This window comes from Macrobrachium nipponense, chromosome 17, assembly GCF_015104395.2.
Source record: "Macrobrachium nipponense isolate FS-2020 chromosome 17, ASM1510439v2, whole genome shotgun sequence".
Lineage (NCBI taxonomy): Eukaryota > Metazoa > Arthropoda > Malacostraca > Decapoda > Palaemonidae > Macrobrachium > Macrobrachium nipponense.
Window position 1 is genome coordinate 55818120 of NC_087210.1, and position 21504 is coordinate 55839623.

The window sequence follows — 21504 nt, forward strand, 5'->3', positions numbered from 1 at the left end:
TAATATAAACACCAATTTGTCTATGTTTACATATATACATACATGTAAGTATACATACAGTCTTTATATACTATACCATATATAGTAAGAGATATATATACATATATATATATTGTATATATATATATATATATACATACATATGTGTATATATATACATATATATATATATATATATATATATATATATATATATATATATATATATATCTATATATATATATATATATATATATATATATAGATATATATATATATATATATATATATATATATATATATATATATATATATTTATATATAATATATTAATGGAAAACTTCACCACAATTACTTGTCATTCAAGTGATCTGTCAGCATTACAAAATAACTTACCTGAGTACGATGCCTTACCAACATAACATAGCAATGACAAAGGCATTTTCTGTTACCGACCGCATAAAAGCACATTGTGCTTAGTTATGCGTTATTAAAGGCACATTGGTAAGAAAATGAGTCTTTCAGAGTGAATTACTAACATTGTGTATCATCATGATACTGAATATAAATCATACATCATCTGTAAAAGGCTTCGCCTGTCTTGACACATAGCGCACGTAGCTTACTAGAAAAGCAAATAATGTCCATTTCACATTTGATGATATCTTAAATTAGTGCTTCTTCCTTTCCTTTCTTTTTTTTCAGCTGATTAATACCTCCCAGCAATGTAAGTCATGTTGACCCAGTGGTCACACTTGATCCTTGACCCTTCAACGTTAACACCCTCGTCAATCATGTAGACACCCAGGTGAGCAGGTGTGGACGTATACCATTCAGGAGACCCCGTTTCAACAAAAACGAAAAACAAATCCTGCATCTTCCGGGCGTATCGAGCATCGGCTCGCGTAAGTGGTCTGAATACGCCCAGTATAGCTTCTATGTCTGTCAGTCCGTCAGCCAGTGCCCCAACCCTGCTAACCCGGGGATACCTTGACACGTAGGAGTAAATGGGCACATCTTTAGGTTCGACGTTATGGGACTGCGAGCGAGCCCGAGCTAAATTGGCAGAGGTCAGCAGAGCGGGGCACGTGACGGTGCCGTCGGAGATCAGAGTTGTCAGCAACAGCCAGGGATTGTCGTTCAGAGTTGAATACCATTCCAGAGCTGTTTCGGCTTCATTCATGCCAGGAGCCGTGCTGCTTACTACGGGGTCTCTTCTTTCTTCGGTAGGACCTCCAGCACCTGAGGCCATCTTCCCTGAGGACCTCCTCCTGGGTATCTCTGCCACGTTTCTGGAGTACTCCCAGGGAACCGTCTTGACCACATGTTTGGGTCATTTGATGGAGGCATCGGCCAGAAGGTAGGATCACCCTGAGGGCGGCCTGGCCATGTCGGTTGGTTTCCACCCATCCAGTTATCCTGGCCATCCATTCCCTCTGAGGGGCGTCGGGAAGCGACTTCAGGAAGCCTAAGGCCATCAATCACAGCATCGATCAACTGCTGCCGAGAAGCCCCAAGGCGTTCTCTCCAAGCCAACATTTGCTGGGCCGCTGCTTGCTCTGTTGACCCTGTGCAAAGAAATGAAATGTGATCCTGGGATAGAATAAGTCATCGGGGTTTAATGCATTTGAAAACTGCAATGACAGTAAATATGAGCAAGAGTCTGATCCCTAGGCTTATAATAATCAAAGACTCATCTGTGTGCAATGAAACAAAAGCATAAACAAATTAGCATTGCACCAATATTTATACCAGTGGTTTGGAAATTGGTTTTCACTGTTAGAGTTACTGAAATGGATAAAAAACAAGATAAATTCATCGAACAGTCAGCAAGAAAGTTGTACAATGTGAAAATGATCCAAATTTAGTTAACTTGAAATTTACCTTTAGTGCTAGACGTTTATAGTGTTTCGTTAAGTAATAAGTAAAATAAGCACTTAAATAAGCACCAATGTATAGTAAACATGAAAATTATTCTTTGTATTTTAAAAATAACAGTCAATTTACTGAGTACATCGTTAAGTTCACTAGATTCAGAAAACTGGTAGCCTGGATACAACTGTGAATATGAGAACCACATAGCCAAGAAAAGACTGGGGAATCAAGTAAATGAAGAAGAGGCGAAGACAAATTTTTCGTTAACTACAAATGAAAGTTATAGAACTTGAATTTATCCTAAATTGAAAAGCCATTGGGCGTTAAACAGTGATAATGAATAAATAGGATGAGCATTTTTAAAATCCACAGGAATTACTTCTTAGTACTATAATTCGGTGTACCACAGATAAGGTCATATTTTTAGTTATAAATAAATGCCGCACAAATAAAGTTTTAAGTTTTTCACGAGACGTTCCTTCAGTCCTTGCACATTTTATAAACACTGTACTACCACAATACACATCCTAATCTCATAAATTGGTAGAAACTGTTAAGAACTAAAATGAGATTTTGGAATGGAAACCAGCTTCCTCAACACTTAAACAGGATTTTTGATTATATGAACCTTCTTCTTCCAAAGGACACTGGGAAGATGGTAACCGTCCACGTCACCTCGGCAAACGTAAACGTTTCTTGGACTGGCCCACGTAACCAGCAAGTGCTATATCTAGTCATGGTGTCAAGTATTCATCACACAGTGGTTACAGCCCCCAGCCATTTATATCAAAGGATTATCACATGTCTGTGATGGATTCTAAGTTGTCACATTTCAGTTTTCTAAAATAATTGACGTGTAATCTGTGCATCTGTGGAAGACCTAATTTAGTGATTATCTACATTTTACATATTACAGCCAACCGACTTCTTTGTGTGAGAGGGTATCCTTACATGGCACAAGTATCCTATTCAATAGACATGAGGTACCAGTTTTCTTGCTAAGTTATTTGGCCCATAATTTTTCACACAAGTGTGTGCTGATACTTAATGATTAGATAAAATGCCCAATTTACGGTGATCATTACCAGTGGATACTTTGTATTCAAATTTCCCAAGGACTGCAGCGTTCTTAAGATATCGCTAAAAATGATAAGATTATTGTTACCATAGGTTAACATTTCTTTCAATACTATCAAAGCCACATTTTGACATTAAAGGTTAGAACATCAGCTTGGAAAAACAGGAGAACGATTCCAAATACGACAATATTTTCATGTATTGACGTAGTCTTTTAAAATATTCTCTCTCTCTCTCTCTCTCTCTCTCTCTCTCTCTCTCTCTCTCTCTCTCTCTCTCTCTCTCTCTCTCTCTCTCTCGTTTAGTTATTTGTAGTAGTTTACAGCTGGTATGATACGGACAGACACTAAATAGTCTTTGTTGGCGCTTTCTCATCTTATGGGCAAAGATATTAATTTGTTTAAAATTTTCGTTTCACGATTTAAACAATATTTGAAGTAAGTTGTTGTTATGTCAGAGGTAAATTTTTTATTTAATCCTCGTGAGTGACAAATAGACGTAAGCTTCTTATGATCTGATCACGTTTAGGGGAAATCGTAATATTTCTTTAGTCATCCTACTGGATATTACCGTTTTCTTTATTTCCACATCCACGCAAAGAAAACTTTGATACCTTGCTTATGCTTAAAAAAAAAAATCACCTACGGAAAGCGATTATTTTCCGGCCAATAAAATCGGTGAGCAAATTGATAAACCTTTTTGAAAGTTTCTTGAGCAATAATGCCTTAAGATCTATATATCTCGACATTAAACTGTCTGAAAACGTTAATAACTAGTTTTCGTTAATTTCTCGAAATTCGGCCACAAGCGCGCCGTAATGCTGATCTTGCTCTACCTGACATTTTGAAACTTCAGATATTATTTATATAATATTGGAAGTTTGCTTTTTAAATATCAGCTACAGAAGTCTTGAAAGACCCTTTAATATAGTGACTCCAAACTAATAGAAAGTTGTTACTACGTATTACAGAAGTCACGTTAAACTGGAGATGATTGAGCGTTGTAATACATTTTGCTGAAAGACGACACAAACGGAGAAAGGTTATTTCATTTTATGCCCAGCCACGTTAACCCATTCCCAATGCTGGATAACCGCTGGTTCCATGCAACATAAAAACACCATACAAACAAACAAACGTTAACCCATTCATATAGTAAAGAAATAGATCCAGCTCTCGGTTGCACTAACTTTATATATAGCCTACTTCTCAAAGTATAATGTAAGAAGTCAGTCAGATCGTAATTTGGCGCCGATGAAATTATTTTGGGGACGGCTATTAAGTGAAATATCTCATCAAGTCTGTTGGGGTGAACTGGTGTTATGGACAGAAAATGAGATCGCCGAAAAAGTTACTCTCTGCAGTTTCTGTCCGTTACAGTTTCCCTTAACATAGTACATTAAGAGAGTTTTCATATACATTTTCTTCTCGCCATATTTATACATTTTTCTTCTTCGCTATATTTCATATACATTTTCTTCTTCGCCGTATTGCGATCTAACTAACTTCGAGCCAGGGTTCGCCACTGAAATGTAGATTTCCGCTTGGTGGCTGTTCATTGTATTTCTAAGTAGCTTGTCATCTACCATGGTCTTTAGTTTAACAATATTCTCTTCCCATAGTATACTTTGGACACAAATATTCTAGAATCCACGTGGTATACTTTTTATCTTCATTTCTTTTCAAATACGTACGTTGAAAATAAATTATGATGACCTAATTACTCGGAAATGAAAACTGTGCACTACATATGAGCTTACAACTTAGGGAGAAGATAGAGCATCCCATCATTTCTTACCTATCATAATAGGCACTTGTGGTGAGGACGGGATAAAGGGCACTATAACACCGTCGGAGACCAACCAGGCTTGACTCTGAGGACGACGCCATTCCAGAGGAGGGGCTTCCATCACAGACTGAGCAGGCATCATTTCTAGGCACCTCAAGGAAGTGCAGTTCAAAGAATCGACTAAGGACGGGTCAGCTTCCCTCCAGGTGCGCTCGGGATGGAGAGGAGCAGCACCAGACATCCACGCGGTGTGAATATAACGATGTCCCTGGGATGAGTAAAGCAACGGCCAAGCTAGAGCGGCGCCTGCTTGGTGGCCTAGTAACGTCACTCTGTGAGGGTCGCCTCCGAAATGCTCGATATTGTGATGTACCCAGGCGAGGGCTGTCAAAAGATCAGAAACGCCCTGATTCCCGGCAGTGTGGGGATATGTTGAAGCAGCTAATGTCGGGTGTGGGAAGAAACCAAAGATGCCACGTCTGATCTGAGGTGCCACGATGACTACGCCGCGTTCTATGGCTGTTGGTGCAGCTTTGCTCAGCAGCCAAGGTCTTCTTGTGTCGCCACCAAGACTTGACCCTCCGACATACACGACAACTGGTAGAGGTGAATCATAGCCAAGTTGCGGAGTAAAAATATCAAGGAGCAAGCAGTCTTCCCAACCGTTGACGACTGCACCCTGCAAAAGGAAATCATTTGTATAGTGACACAAGTATCCATATTAAAATATTAAGCAACCATGTCAAAAATATTTTCATTTTAAGTGTGATAAACATGTTTCTTATTTGAAGTTTGAGATCTGGCAGAATATACAGTTAAATACATAACAAATTCAATTCAACACACTCTTCATTACCTGCATATCGTAGCCCCAGCATGGACGAGTTATGTTAGCCATGTATGTCCCAGACCAGCAATGTTCGAGATCTGTTTGTAACTGCGAATGTCGGAAGCGGAATTTGCCTACTGGTGGAATGGCGTAAGGAACCCCTCGGAAAACATAAGCGTCATCTTCTACAACTCTGCAGAATATGATTGGCTTAAGATAAAGTAACTTTTGAAGTAGCGGATTACCAAAATTTTAGAGTTGGGCAGATATTTTGTGTATTTACTGAAAGCCCCAAGTTTTCAAATATAGAGGAAAATAATGTTTGTTTTCATTAGAATGTTATAAACGTTTAAAAGTATTATTACTTATTATCTGAAAGGAGTATTTTTTTTTTTTTAATATAACTGTCTTACTATCTTACTTGTCTGGTTTTACACATATACCCATACTATATATATATAGATATATATATATATATATATATATATAAAATATATATATCAATATATTAATATATATATATATTATACTATATAGATATATAGATATGATATACATATATATATATATAGATATATATATATATATATATATATATTATTATTATTATTATTATTATATGAGAGGGCACGTGTGTGTCCTTAAAACCGGAGATGATACATAGGTAGAAAGGAATATGATAAAATCATTTCTCTAGAATCGTGTGTTATTTGTGTAACAATCTGCGAATTCCTTGTTTGTGACTTACCCCTGTACCGGTCCACACGCGGTCACTGTCGTGACGTACGGATGTTTTACACGAGGATCTGGACCAAAAATAATCCCGCGAGTACTCGATGCTATCACTGCTATGACGATCACTAACACTACGAGAAGAATGCTGCAAACTGATGGGAAGTCAAAAAAAGAAATAATTAGCCACTTACAGACGCCATGACAATGCTCTACCTTCGAACTTTGCAAATGATGAAGATTTATTCTTTCAGTACTTAGAATGATATTGTGAATTGTTACTATAACATTCTAGAAGTGTATGGGTTCTGTTAGCAGTACTATGTGCGTTATCTAGATATATGTCTACTGAGATGTTCTTTAGCGTTTGTATGGGAGTTTAACCCTGCATTTTGACATTATTTGATATCCATTCACAATTTATGGTGATCCACTCAATTTTGGGAATATCATATGTTCACCACTACATGTTGTACATTTTCCTTTCCAAGAAATCTCGGTGCTACTTTGGCCTGTTTTCTCAGCGTCACCTAACTACTCCGAGGTGCTTGTGCTAAACACCGTATGGGAGATGTAAAGTAGACGGCCGCACGAAGATATCGTTTATCAATATAATTTGTCGACCACACAATATAGAAATAGGTGTATATGATAATTTGATCCCCGAGGGGCTATAGTAGATTCGCATCAACCGTGCATTTGATGTCTAGGCTAGTCCCTAGGACGTAAGGGACTGGCATAGACATCACATGCACGGTTAATTTGATTCTACCGGCGTCCCAAGGAGTCTCCGCTATGTTTAGTACTGGCACCTCGGAGTAGGCGACGCGTAGGTTAACAAGCTAAAGTAGCACCGAAACTTTAGATACTTACTCTTTCCATTCTCCTTAAGGGTCGGTGTTTTCAAAAACGAGGATTGGAAATAAATCATTGTTAACAATAAACAACATGTAGAATTTATGTCACCTTTTACCGCTTCATCGACCACCTGTGATAATGATGATGATTTCCCAAATGACTGACAATAGTTTGTGCACGGCTCGTATCCTAGTCAAGGCTACAGCTGGAACGTTTCAGAACATTAAATTGCCCACGGATATGTCCCTGCAGCAAGTAATGTAGTAAAAACAACTGCTTTTGAACTATTTAGCCACAGTGCTGTTTAGTGTTGGGGGCTTAACACTACTGTCAGTGATTTTACGCATAAATTGACGCTTATGTAATTTAAAGTTTGTAATACAAAGCTGTTCATTTGCAAAAGTTCAAGGTATATCATTTCTCTTGAAGTGGATAGTCATAATAGTTATTTCAATGCAAAGCACTTGGAATGTTGGGCTATTTTACTGAACTCTGGGACCTATTAAGTTAGACCTGCTGAGCGTGTTTGCTCAATTATCTTGGGAATAGGCCTAGATAGGTAGATGGAATCAAAACAAATATTATGTAATAATAAACAGATGGAACTTCTTCACAGCTATAAAATCTAAGATGGCTGTCTTTATAGCACAGACTTAGTTTGTGGACCAAACATTAAAAATAAGGGATATATATTGTGTTGAAATATTTTTAAAAAGTTAGTTTTTTGTGAATGTTGTTTTTCACGAGCAGCACTGCACTCTCCCTATGGCTCGGAAAGTAGACTTCTCACAGGTCATCGAGCATAATTATTATCATTATTATAATCGTTGTTGTTGTAGATGCCGACTGAATGATGTGTGTAAGCTGCATAAATTGTGAAAGTTACAGTAACTATATATTGATGAATTTCCTTTGGCAATCTTCAGTTATACCGGTTCATGCTTAGTAAACAAAATAGAAATCTGTGCTTGCAAAAGCGTATATGTTTCTTATTCAGTATTATAAGATCGTATGAAATCTCAGCCTTTCAAGAACTTGCACGAATAGCGAGGGAAAGACTGACCTATGATGACCCTCGTCGAGGCGAGCGCTGTGATCGTTTTGGAAAAACAAGTTTGGGTTCGATTCTTCAGCGGCGACGATGGTTGGTCAAGTTTTGGGTCCCGAACTACCGAGACCCCGGGATCGAAGAGGTCCAGGTACCGAGGTTCTCGGTAACCAACATCTCGGTGCTGAAAGGAATTAAAGGGATATTACTCTCAGATCACTGGGTGAAGGAAGGCAATCATTCTAAATTTGAATTTTCCCACACAAACAAATATATATAAATATGAATAACTTGATCACGAAGTATATAAAATGTGACGCAATGTATAAATAAACGTGATGCCACGGAGGAAAATGGAAAGACGAGAATGCCCAGATCTTTCGGTCTATACGACCAGTAGTACCTTAAGTCGTTCCATTTTCCTCCGTGGCATCACCTTTATTTATGTGTGTGTATATATATATATATGTATATCTATATATATATATTAGTATATATATATCTACCATATATATACACACACACGCACACACACACACACACATATATATATATATATATATATATATATATATATATATATATATATATATATATATATAGTACATATTATTATTGTTTGGGAAAAGCTCTTTATCACGAGAGTTCATAAAATGCTCTTTTAAAGGGTCCACAATAATATAATTGTTAAAAGTTCTGGTGAAACTTTATACAAACTTTACAATAGCTTTCGAACCCTTTCTGGGACTGAAGATGAACCCGGAGAAGGGTTCGAAAGCTTTTGTAAAAAGTTTTTATAAATTTTTACATTAACTTATAACAATTATATTATTGTGGACCCTTTAGAACTATTATTATTATTATTATTATTATTATTATTATTATTATTATTATTATTATTATTATTATTATTATTCAGTAGATGAAGCCCATTCATATGTAACAAACCCACTGGGGCCACTGACGTGAAATTCAAACATCCCAAGATTCTGGTATTTATCATTTAGATGTAGGAGGAAGTAAAGAGAAATACAGAAAAATAGAGATCTCACTCACTACAAATAAAAAAAATAACTAGGTAAATAGATAAATATATATTAAAAGGCAAGGATAGTATTAGGGTAATAATGCATTGCATTTTCGCTTGAACTAATGAAGTTTATGATATATGAACAAAGTTATGATATATATATATATATATATATATATATATATATATATATATATATATATATATATATGTGTGTGTGTGTGTGTGTGTGTGTGTGTGTGCATGTGTGAGTGTGTATATAATATATATATATATATATATATATATATATATATATATATATATATATATATATATAATAGAAGATAGCTGTCCTTTATACAATCCCCTTTTGTAATATATATTTCTGTAAAGATCCTTTTCAGGACTTGATAGGAGGTAGGTCTCCATTTTTTAGAGAAAAGGAAGGAGTGGAGCCTCATTTTTCTTAGATGTTAACTGATTTTGTTCGGGGGTATTAAAATTCCCATTTACTACATCCTTACAGAGACAAAAAGACCCGTTAATTCATACAAATAACGTCTTACTCGAGAAATAATCTGGTAGTTTTCCTATTGACAGTAACTAAGGGAGACAACTATTCAACTGATTTTAGACTACACTTCAGTAAAAAACTTGAAGAAATTATTTCGAATAAGTATGACAGTGCTTGTTACTAATGGGTTTCATCTTATAGTTGGGGGATTATGACTTACCCAGCGTCACTTAATAATACATCTCACGAAGGCTCCAAAATCGTTCTTTCTTAGAGCTGTTCTTCCCCTCACCCTCTTAAATACGATTAAAGGACAAAAAGAAGTAGAGACCAGCATAACACATCCATCCCCCAAGAGGAGGTGAACACTGCTCTTACCCCCTCCCTCGCCCCCACTCCGTAAAGAGAAAGAAAAAAAGAAGCGAATAAATAAATGAAAACTGGAAGTGGGAGATTTCCTGATCGGCTTACCTCGGGTTCTGCGTAGGGTGAGGATGGGTTGCCAAATTCTCTCAAAGGATCGGTGGTACTACTTGGGGGATCCCGTAAAGGATCTTTGAGGGGATCTTTGTAAGGCGACGGATGGGATGGGTCCTTGAATGCCTCTTCAGTCACAGCCACGCCGCCCTCGCTCACCCCCGGAGGCACAGTGCTGCCCACGCGTCCTCCTCCGCGCTGCCGAGGAATGGATCAGTTAGTACTATGGTTCTGGCAGGCCTTGGTGTAAGGCTTTCTGAGGTCAAGGCCGATGGAAGGGGCAACTCAGCTACAATGAAGGGGTGAGAAGGGGAAGGGGGAGGGGGAGGGAGGATAACAGTGGTGCCTAAATCGCCGAAGGAAGCAATCGGCACAACTTCGGGGTCACGGGACACTGAAGTAGAAGAAGAAGAAGAAGAATACTGCGGGATTCGAAGGTGGGATTCTTTTTCCTACGCTTTATATAATATATATATATATATATATATATTATATATATATATATATATATATATATATATATATATACACACACACACACACACACGATGACATTGCACCAGGAGATAAAGATATCCAGCGTCTAAGCAGCACGCGATTTCTTTTACATCCAGGGAACCAATGTTTGAAACACAGGTTTCACATATATTTTGTACCTAAACTTCATTTATTGTATCGTTTGAAATTATATGATATATATATTTATATTTATTATATGATTTCAAACGATACAATAAATGAAGTTTAGATACAAAATATGTATGAAACAGCATTGTGCTTCAAACATGTTTCCTTGGATGTAAATAAAAGAAACCGTGTTGCTTAGACGCTGGATATCTTTTTCTCCTGGTGCAATGTCATCGTGTATATATATATATATATATATATATATATATATATATATATATATATACTAATAAAAGGAGCCCGCCATAAAAACAACCAAAATGTAGAGAGAAAAGTACTATATTTCAGAGACTGCTGAGAGAGAGACAGCAGTCTCTGAAATATAGTACTTTTCTCTCTACATTTTGGTGTTTTTATGGGCTCCTTTTATTAGATGGAATTCTGTTGTTACAGAACACTTTTACCAGTCATATATATATATATATATATATTATATAGATATATATATATATATATATATATTATATAAAGCGTCGTCGTCGTATCCGTTCTTTTGAAACGATTCCGTTTCCATGGATCATCGAACAGAGCGACAGGACAGAGCCCCTACTTCCCCTCTCGGGCAACAACCGTCAGCCTGCTCTGCAGAGGTCAGCAGTCTCCCCATTAGCCGGTTAATTAAATGAACTCTTCGCTTTCGAGTCCAGGCTATAGGTTTCTCCTTCACTTTTAAGTCAAAGGACTTTCTATGAAAACATTCCTCTATGTTTTTCCAGACGTCCCCATATTTGTCTACCCTTATTCTTCTTTCTTTATTCTCGGGTTATTTCACCCCGGCATAGACCTATCACGAAAGTTTTACTATTCTTTGCCTGTATGCAGTACCTAATCTGAACGACGTAATCTGGAAAACAGTCTATGGGTAAAAAAAAATAACGAAAACTCTCTCTCTCTCTCTCTCTCTCTCTCTCTCTCTCTCTCTCTCTCTCTCTCTCTCTCTCTCTCTCTCTCAAAGAAAGCTTGACAATATCATTGGGACATTGTGAATGAAGAAGTACAACCTGCTCCTAGAGATAAGTGAGCACATGATGTCTCCTCGGATGAACTAACAAGTCATTGAGACATCCTAATCTTGTAAGTCTCTCTCTCTCTCTCTCTCTCTCTCTCTCTCTCTCTCTCTCTCTCTCTCTCTCTAATAGGTATTTTAACATTCAAAGGGTTTCTAAATGCCTGTTAAAATTCGCTTTTCTCTCAATGACTTCCTATATCTTTCGCAAAGGTATTTTCACTTAGGGATGCTCTCGGAGTAAGAACCTGTGCTGCCCTGGCATAAGGCACTTCCCAAACCTCCGGAAATTGAACCATTCTATAGTTAATCTCTCTCTCTCTCTCTCTCTCTCTCTCTCTCTCTCTCTCTCTCTCTCTCTCTCAAAATTTCTTTTATGACATTTTCCTCAAATTTGTCTTGCAACTCTCTGGGCTTTCTCTGAACGTCGTTTTTGTAATGATAAATTTGCTATACCTTGGGGCATAACGTGAAATCCATACCTGATTGTGGTATTCGGAACTTATACAAGCATTCCTAATAAAACATAAGACATTTTAAGATTGTTTCTCCTACATAAATATATCTCAAAGCTCAGGTAATGTAATGAAGTTCCGGCCATTACCATATTGCTAGTAATTTATAATCGAATACGCAGACTACAGAGGAAATAGGACTTTTAAGGAGGAGGAACAGTTGGGATTAGGAAATAAAAGGAAATCCAGTTGATGTTGATGTAAATGATGGTATGAGCAACTGTCAGGTACCTTTATAAAGTGGAGAAGTTATGAATAAAATGCTGCAATGAAAGAAAGGGTTAATAAAAAATGGATGGATGAAAGAGTAAGAAGGTTGTTATATCTTTAAAATAGACGGCATTGCAATAATAATAAGCGCCTCAACGAAGACACGTTATAGTGCAGGAAGGGAGTTGTTATCCCAGATTTTTACAGACAATATAAATACACTGCATGACGATAATGAGCATTTGCGGACAGGATAAGAACTGATAAAAAGAACTAAGTACTAGCTATGTACATTAACAGGGAAACAATAAGATCTATCTTGGAAACTCAGGGTTTGGTGTGTTAGATAATTGTTCCTGCATTGTTGAGCTCCTTGATTACTTCTCGGATGGCTCGAAGAACTGGGAAAAGTGTGGGAATAAAAACCTAAACAAAATAGAGAGTAGATTTGTTAAAAGATGCTCGAATGAAGGAGAGCTTAGCTTCCGTTGAGAAAAGAGTTGGAACTGACATTGAAGGATTCTATTTTAGATTTCAAGCAGAGTGTCTGGAAAAAGTTTTGCGAAAGAGGAAATTATTTGTAAAGGGTCACTTTTGTATTTCATAGTTAAATGAGTGAGACTTTTTTCCTTTTACCAAGGGACGATGTGGAGAGGGTGAATGTAAAGAAGAAAAATGGGTAGAGAATAGATAATTGAGAAGTCTGTTCTAATCCGAAGGAAGAATTAAACTCGTCTCTGGAAAATGGATAATTTTGCGAAATGAAATGAAGGCAAAGTTAGAATATCATACGATGGTAGAATAGAAAAATAAATATATATTAATAGCATGTGTAGAGAGAGAGAGAGAGAGAGAGAGAGAGAGAGAGAGAGAGAGAGAGAGAAAAGGATGCTGGCATCTCGAACCGAAGAGGAAATGTGATTTTCACCCTAACCTGGGCTATCTCGAACTTCCTCCTGAAGAAGGCGGGCAGCCTCCATGGTCCTCGACTACTGCGGTGTTGTGGTGCCGGCTGGGGGTGCTGCTCCCCCCTTGGAGTACCTGACCCACTGCTCCAACTGCGGGCTACGTAGCGACCCACCACCGGCACCCCAGACATTCTGCAACGAGCAAAAGGAGAAGAAGAATTATTAGTAAATTTAACATTCATTACATGAAGTCATTTTTAAGAAATACTACTGTCAACTTCCAACTGTAGAATCTGTTATTTAAGGGTGGGTAGTAGAGGGTACCTGGGGTACTGGGAATTAGTAGGAAAGATTATATCCGTTACAGCATTTTTTTTTTTTTTATCTTGATCTTGATTTTAGTTTTCGTTTTGGCAAGCAATCGTTTGTTACGAGCGTGATGTCAGAACAAAGAACAAGTTTCTAAAAATATAAGCAAAACAAGAAACTTGGCTTATTACAAAACAAGAAACTTAGCTTATTACAAAACAGGTAACTTAGCTTATTACAAAACAAAAACTGAGCTTATTTACCCAAGGTGGCTATAGTTTATAAACTTGTTCGGGCGTCACAAACCAGGTCATTTTGTCTAAGCAAACTTCCGCTCGAGTTTAAATTAGCCTAAAATGGTAAATTTCGTTGACCCTTATCGTGTCTATATTAGAAAATCATGCTATTCATGCAAATCGATTTGACCGTTTTGCTGTGCGTGCAAAAGGTTCTTATTTACTATATCGATTCCTTTATTGTATTCTCAAGTTTTTTTTTTACTGTAAACTATATAATTACTTTTTTGTAGTTATAGAACTTCTATGCAAACCCTTAAATCTTTCCACTTACTGTTTACAAAGAATGCACTCACATGCATATACAGAAACAATTTCGTGCATGGAAATTTCAGTAAATTGTCTTGTTATAAGAGAAACATTTTGGCAGAGAAGGAGAGTGAGAGACTTCCTAGTTTAAGGAGAAGGGTCCCTCCCCTCTCTATCTAACGCCTAGAGCAGTGGTTCTCAATCAGGGGGAAAGTCCCTCTGGGGAGAAATTTCAGATTTTCGCCGGGGGAGGGGGACCCGGTTATGACCAATGATTTTTTAGTATTATACGCATATTATTTGAAATGCACCTTTTGAAGCAGACAATTTCGGAAATGGGGGAATTCCAAAACGGCCAAATATACGTATAGTTTCCACTAATTAATTTGTTTATTTACACAGCACTTCCCAGGTCGTGTATATAGATAATATTAGGATGGGAGAAGCTCAATGTAATGATTTCAGACGATGTGGAAGTCATTTTAATGTCACAATTTAGAACATTCAGCAAGAATATAGTAGGTGTTTACTTTTTTCACTTCAATTACAGGTCGTCAATGCCAGTGTTTTGCACGATATTTTTGTCGCAGGCGACGCTTTCAGACCCATTATTTTTTTGCACTTGGAAAAAAAAAAATCTCGTCAAAAATAGCGTCCCCGACGAAGGATTGCTCTGAGAAGTAGTTCCAGTTTAAAGTTAGAGCACCTATTCATACCGTGTTTTTCCAATGAATTTCGTTCCCTCCTGTAGTATATCTGCTGGAAAATAAATTTGAATTTCCAAAGATCATGACAGTGATGTATTCAGTATTGTGAAAGTGTTATGTTGGGAAATGTTACTGAAGCCAGTCTTTTACTTGATGTAAATCGTTGCCTAATTGAAGCATAGTGACATTTACTATAACGCAATGGAATACTCAGATACACCCAGCCACAAAAATCTGAATGCATTATCCAATAAACGAATAGTTTTCTATACTGAGAAATATTTTATTTCCATATTTCTATTTTGTATTTCTGTTTTTGAGAGGTTTGGTTAAAAGATGTAATTTCAGTATGTTCGATGTGCGACGTATGTATTACACTGCAGAACTAGAAAGAACACAAATGATCTATCAATCGATAGAAAAAAAAGTAAAAATGCCTTCGCGAAAATGGCTATTCACAAACTTTGTCCGTTAATGGTCTTTCTGACGTGGACGATATGAATCTCAGTTCATTTTTGGTTAATGATTATAACCGACAGATGGAAGATGGACAGTCAAATGATACTGCCGATAATCAGATACTCGGTAAACAAAATGAATAAAAGAAAACGTGACAAAAAACAAAAAACAAAAGACATTATCGCGAGAGTAAGGGAAAGGAACCGGGGTGAAAAAGAATAAGGAAACCTTTTCGTAATCGGAAGATTTTTTTTTTTTTTTTTGCGGCAATGGGTCCCGGATACTCATTAAAACTACAAGTGGTTATTTCATTAACGTTAACGACTGCTCGTTAATTAATGGAATGGGAATGAATCTACTTACACAGCGACCATTGATTCCGAAATGTTCGGTGGAGGCTGACTGGACCGTAACCGGACTTATTGAAAGCCAGGATGCTTCCAAATTTTCCATACTGTTGAAATAGCTTCGCTTGCACGACTGGTTGTAGCCAGACAATAAATCTTTAATAATATTTGGAGTGGGGGTTAATGATTTGTGAAGACTAATTATTGAACGGTGATTTTCAAGCGTGTGCTTTAGAACTGTTCATCTATAACGAGCCATTCTCTCTGCTTGTTTCTGTCTGTCTGTCTGACTCGACATTGTTGCCATACCAGAAACGACCCCTCTCAACATTGCACTTCTAAGACAAAGCCCTCAATAAAAACAAAGCACACTTGACATCGAGGCGACTGACCCTTTTGCGATCCCTTCCACTTCATCCAAGTCCCATTGTTTCTGTTGACTCTTGGTGCTTTGTTTCGTAAACGCCTCTGTCCTTTCTCAAGCAACAAGAAAAAAAAACTGTCATGAAGAAAACAACAGAACCTATGGACACAAATACGTACAGGGAATTTATGTACGAACGTATAATTGTAAGTCAGAAGCTAAATTAAATAACGACGAAGACATGGGTGTGGGGGGAGACATTTGTGTACAAAAACTGCTTTCTGCAAGGAAAAAAAATTGTTTTATATAACTCACTCTCTCTCTCTCTCTCTCTCTCTCTCTCTCTCTCTCTCTCTCTCTCTCTCTCTCTCTCTCTCTCTCTCTCTCTCTCTCTAATGAGTCCAGGGGAGTGATCTTTATGCAAATTACGGAAGAGCTACGCGTGCTTCTTAACGTAGTTAAGAGTGAGATAGTTACTGTTCAAGTGTCCAAGTAGCAGCGCTTCTCCCCTGTTTAACACAAGTCATTCCACGGCTGTTGCAAGTTCGAACTTCGTAATCTCGGCACCAGATGCCAGACATTCTTTTGAGAATGATTGTAAAGATAAACAAAAATATTCCACCACTGTGAGTCCTCAGATCTAACAGAAATCATTCACTTCAGAGGAAATTATGACCCTCCCGTAAAAAGAAAATGAAGGAGAGAACATGACATTGTAAGCTCATTCATGAGTAACACTTTAACATGAATAAAACTCTCAACATCAACGTGATTGGCACGGAACGTCAGTCGAAATCGACGTCAGTTGCTTAAAATGCATCGACTATCCAGGCTTTGTCAGGTGGAATGCTCGAGCTACGCAAGTGACAGAGGACATGCTATCAAAGAACACGAGATGAAGAATTAACCCCGCGCGGAACGATATTTTGACATCGGATTCTTAGCTTACCCTGAACACACATTCTTTAAAAGAACATTCAAATGTTCAGAGAGGTTGGACTGTACAAAAAAAAAATCATCATTGTGTAATATGCATATGCATATCGACGTTTCGTCCACGAGTGAACCAGTTCAACTCTGCTCTGCTTTTAACAGAATTTCCGAGAGAAGGCTGGAAACAGAAATTCATCTTAGGTATGGAAATGCTCTTCGGTTTAATAACAGGGAACAACTAATGCGGGAATTTGGTAATTCTCAGAACTCATACTCGAGCTTTAGCATTCTTTTTGTGCTTCTGTTTTCCTTGATTAATATACTCTTCGTATGAGAATCGGTTTTAACTATCTTCCTGTTTAAACTTCACCCTGTAATTTGGTTCTAAACGTGCACGTGTACATGCGTAATGTGTGTCTGTGTGTGTGTGTGTACAGTACGTTGTGTGGTTAGCGAATTACAGGATTGGCTAATTCCCCATAGCATTTTGGCTAAACGCTACGCTTTTGCAACAATGGAATCATCAGTATAAAAGAACATTTAATAGAACAGGCGATTCCAAATTATCTTTGTGTTCTTTACAATTGTTTACAACAAAATGGAAGTAACAAAAGCAATATGTCAACGTTAGATAAATGATTAAAATGAGGGTGATGGGAAGTCGTCCTGTTACAGACCATGGGACGAAAAAGCTCCGGCGTGACAGAACAGAATCCATAATATATCACGTCTTCAGCCAGACGGATCCATGCTCATATGTTTTGCAGACAGCTCATCTCATTAAGCCAGCGGGAAGTACAATCTGACGTGCCCAAGGACTATTCCTGAGGGGTGATTAGCCCATTCATGAACAAAGGACTGACAGGCTGCAACAGAGCGGGAACACTTGCATGATTCATGCATGAACGCCAGCTTTGGTAACCTGCGTCATTTCAGATTTCGAAAGGTTCGTGCAATACACAATACCAGCAGCAGTTGAGATTATTGTTGAAGTTTCTTGATACACCATCCTATGTATAATTACAAAGAGGAGTCAAAATCTTAGATTGTGTTTCGTAAATAGCTCATCGGCGCTCCAGAAACAGTTGCATGGTGAACTGCAATCAATTATTTGGGTGTGTAATCATCACGAAATCATTGATTTCTCAAAGAAACTGATAAAGAAACCTAAAATGTTTCATCGTTACGTGACCGTTATTTATTGAGAATGGCTACCTTTTGTTTTGCTATCTTATTTATGCTTAGGTTTTAGTTTTCTGTGAAAGAAAACCATCGAGATGGCTTAGTGTCTGTCCGTCCGCACTTTTTCCTGTCCGCCCTCAGATCTTAAAAACTTCTGAGGCTAGAGGACTCCAAATTGGTATGTTGATCACCCACCCTCCAGTCATCAAACATACCAAATTGCAGCCCTCTAACCTCAGGAGTTTTTAGTTTCTTTAGTTTAGTTTATTTGTGCGTCTGGCTCGCTCCATGTGTCAACAATAAAGGCTACCACAAGGCTGTAGCTGAAAGTTTCATGGCCAGCGGCTGAGAGTTTCACACAGCGTTATACGCTGTACAGAAAACTCGATTGCGCCGAAGAGACTACACTCGATTTTTTTACTAGTTTGTCTATGTGTTTAATGTGGGTTTACTCAGAGGCATTGTAAACTGACAACGATCATTTCGCCTTATGGATGTATATAAAAAAAAATCAGTCCAGTAAAGGCTGGAAGAAGGTAGGAGTATGCAAGCAAAAAAAAAAAAGCAAAAAAAATTGACAGAAGGCATTGATTGAAGCTAGAGGGAAGAGATGTTACTCATAAGTCAGCACAATTCTTTCATGAGGCAAACCTACACTTTTGATATTGCATTAGCTTAATAGTGTTGCAAGTCAGAAGGTGACTTGTCAAGAGCAAACACCACATTATTTTATTATCACGCCTGCTTAAAAATCTCATAATACCTTTGCTTCAACCCGTCAAGTTTGTAAAGGATTACACATTATACAACATAACTGGGACTTTCAGTTAAACTTGTTTATTACATATGGAAGAAAGAGTCCGAAAGGTATAGAGATGTAAACCTAGATCTTCCAATATCATAACACTAGACCATCATCGCCATAAGGAGCTTAATATATGGCCATACAGATATCGCCACTCCCCTGTGCTGTCCATTTGTTGACAAGAGCCCCCGGGGGCTTAAGGTCCTCCACAGGCCCCACGGAGGGAAGGATAATGGCGCCAAGACACTGAGGGAAGAAGGAACACTTTCTTGTGAGGTATCATTGCCGCCACCTGCTCCTCCTAAGTCCCATTGAGGCCAGATGTTTCCTTCGTCTCGCACAAACATCCCCAAAACCGCATTTCGACTCGAATTCTTTATAGTACGGGTGATTTGGTGGACATGTTTTGGTATCCATGTTTTGTCCCCAAATAAGTGATTCTTCTCTCTATTTCTCTCCTTCTCTTTCTCTTGGAAATATCACTCAAGATTTTGAGTAAAAATTGTCATAAGAAATATATTATACATTCTTTATACTAAAAAAAATCCGTTGTCGAAAACATACAAACGTTACTCATAATGGCAACCTGTCACGCCGAAACATGATTTAAAAATGACGAAATGATCGTCTAATCTAATGGACGCTTTTCAAGTAAATTTTCTCGCAACTTCAGTCGTGAATAACTAGAATTTCTCCTTAAGATGAGTAGCAATTATCGAAGGTGGTAAGCGAGAAGCTACGGTTTTGTAATTCAACAAAGTTCTGGGAAAAAGAAATATGACCGTATCAATATTTTTCACTCCAAAGCACTTTCCGTGTTTATGCGCACGTTATCATTATTGCTGTTGTTATTGTGCATACATTTGCCGGGGGCATTTGTCAGTTGCTTAGCAGGGATCTACCCACATGAATAATCAAGGATGAAGGATGAAAACTGAGTTTACGAAGACTGACTTAGAATTGAATGACCACAAAAGTTATATAAGGTGAATTACCTGCATGTGACATACGGTATTCCATTAAACCACCCCCGCTCTCTCTCTCTCTCTCTCTCTCTCTCTCTCTCTCTCTCTCTCTCTCTCTCTCTCTCTCTCTCAAATTATAATTGCGTACATAGTACTGTATATAGCCAAAATAAATGGATGGAAATGTTTCTACGTATAGTATATAGAAAATATATGCAACATTAGCATTTCCTATAGGGTAAAAAAGTATCAAACAAATACTGAAAGAGCAAATTAATTAAAGCCGCACATTCCATCATCATGTTAAGCAAGGCTGCAACTCCCATTACAAAACGTAAACAAAAACAACTGCTGTCTTGCACGCAGTCAGGACTTATATTAAAGGTCCTGAACGCATACAGTACGTTCTATAGCCCTGTATTTCTGACTGTGTTGACGCATTTGGTTAAAGGGCACATTGTGCTTTTCACCAAAATGTCAAAATTCGTCGAGTGACCTGCTCACGATCTGGCAACATCTGATAGATAAGAGGCTTTTGATTTGTTGTGACAAAATTCCAGAGATATATCGTTGCTTGTGAAATCATGGCAAAACATTTATTTCGTAAATCAGAATTAGCTTTATGGTTCCTCCCCATCCTCCTCCTCCCATCCCGAAGGGGGGTTAGTGTCTCCAGTGCGCCTCATGCGGTGTACTGTGGATATTATTTATGGTTTATCCCCAAAGATTATTTTAATATTCTTGTCCCTAATGAGGGCAAACAGATCAGAAGCAGATGGGAAGAGAGAAAAATTAAAGTCAATTGACTGGAGCCACTTCTGTGAGGATAATTATCTTGAATAGCTTGTCATCTGAACATTGTTGACCTTTGGTAGTCGCTTGTCATCTGAATAAGATTGACCTCTGGTAGTCGCTTGTTATCTGAACCATATTGTCCTATAGTAGTTGCTTGTCATCTGAACAAGATTAACCTCTGGTAGTCGCTTGTCATCTGAACTATATTGACCACTGGTAGTCGTTTGTCATCTGAACCATATTGACTTCTGGTAGTCGCTTGTCATCTGAACTATATTAACTTTCGGTAGTCGCTTGTCATCTCAACCATATTGACTTTTGGTAGTCGTTTGTCATCTGAGCCATATTGATCTCTGATAGTTGCTTGTCATTTGAACAATATTAACCTCTGGTAGTCGCTTGTCATCTGAACAATATTGACCTCTGGTAGTCGCTTGTCATCTGAACAATATTGGCCTCTGGTAGACGCCATCACAGCAAACGTAGTCCATCTCGCCCTTTACCGGTTTCATTTACTACATGAACATCTTCAAGATTTTTACTTTTCCCAAAATTTCAAGAAAATGAACAATAGACCA

The 21504-nt window shown here is 37.8% G+C and overlaps 1 protein-coding gene across 4 annotated transcripts in view; it reads right to left on the reverse strand.

Moving 5' to 3' along the window:
* Positions 1-310: 310 nt before the first annotated feature.
* LOC135196246 (neurotactin-like) overlaps positions 311-21504 on the reverse strand; it is a 189209-nt gene continuing 168015 nt past the window's right edge. For 3 of the 4 annotated variants that reach the window (XM_064222929.1, XM_064222928.1, XM_064222930.1), the window contains 7 exons: positions 13542-13707; positions 10184-10387; positions 8202-8370; positions 6297-6435; positions 5576-5741; positions 4729-5398; positions 1040-1547 (listed from right to left, as the gene is read on the reverse strand). In XM_064222929.1, coding sequence (XP_064078999.1) covers positions 1183-1547; positions 4729-5398; positions 5576-5741; positions 6297-6435; positions 8202-8370; positions 10184-10387; positions 13542-13706 — 1878 coding nt within the window. In that variant the 5' untranslated portion in view covers position 13707 and the 3' untranslated portion in view covers positions 1040-1182. Of the gene's footprint in view, positions 1548-4728; positions 5399-5575; positions 5742-6296; positions 6436-8201; positions 8371-10183; positions 10388-13541; positions 13708-21504 lie in introns of all 4 variants that reach the window. The other variant, XM_064222931.1, reaches the window with a different exon arrangement.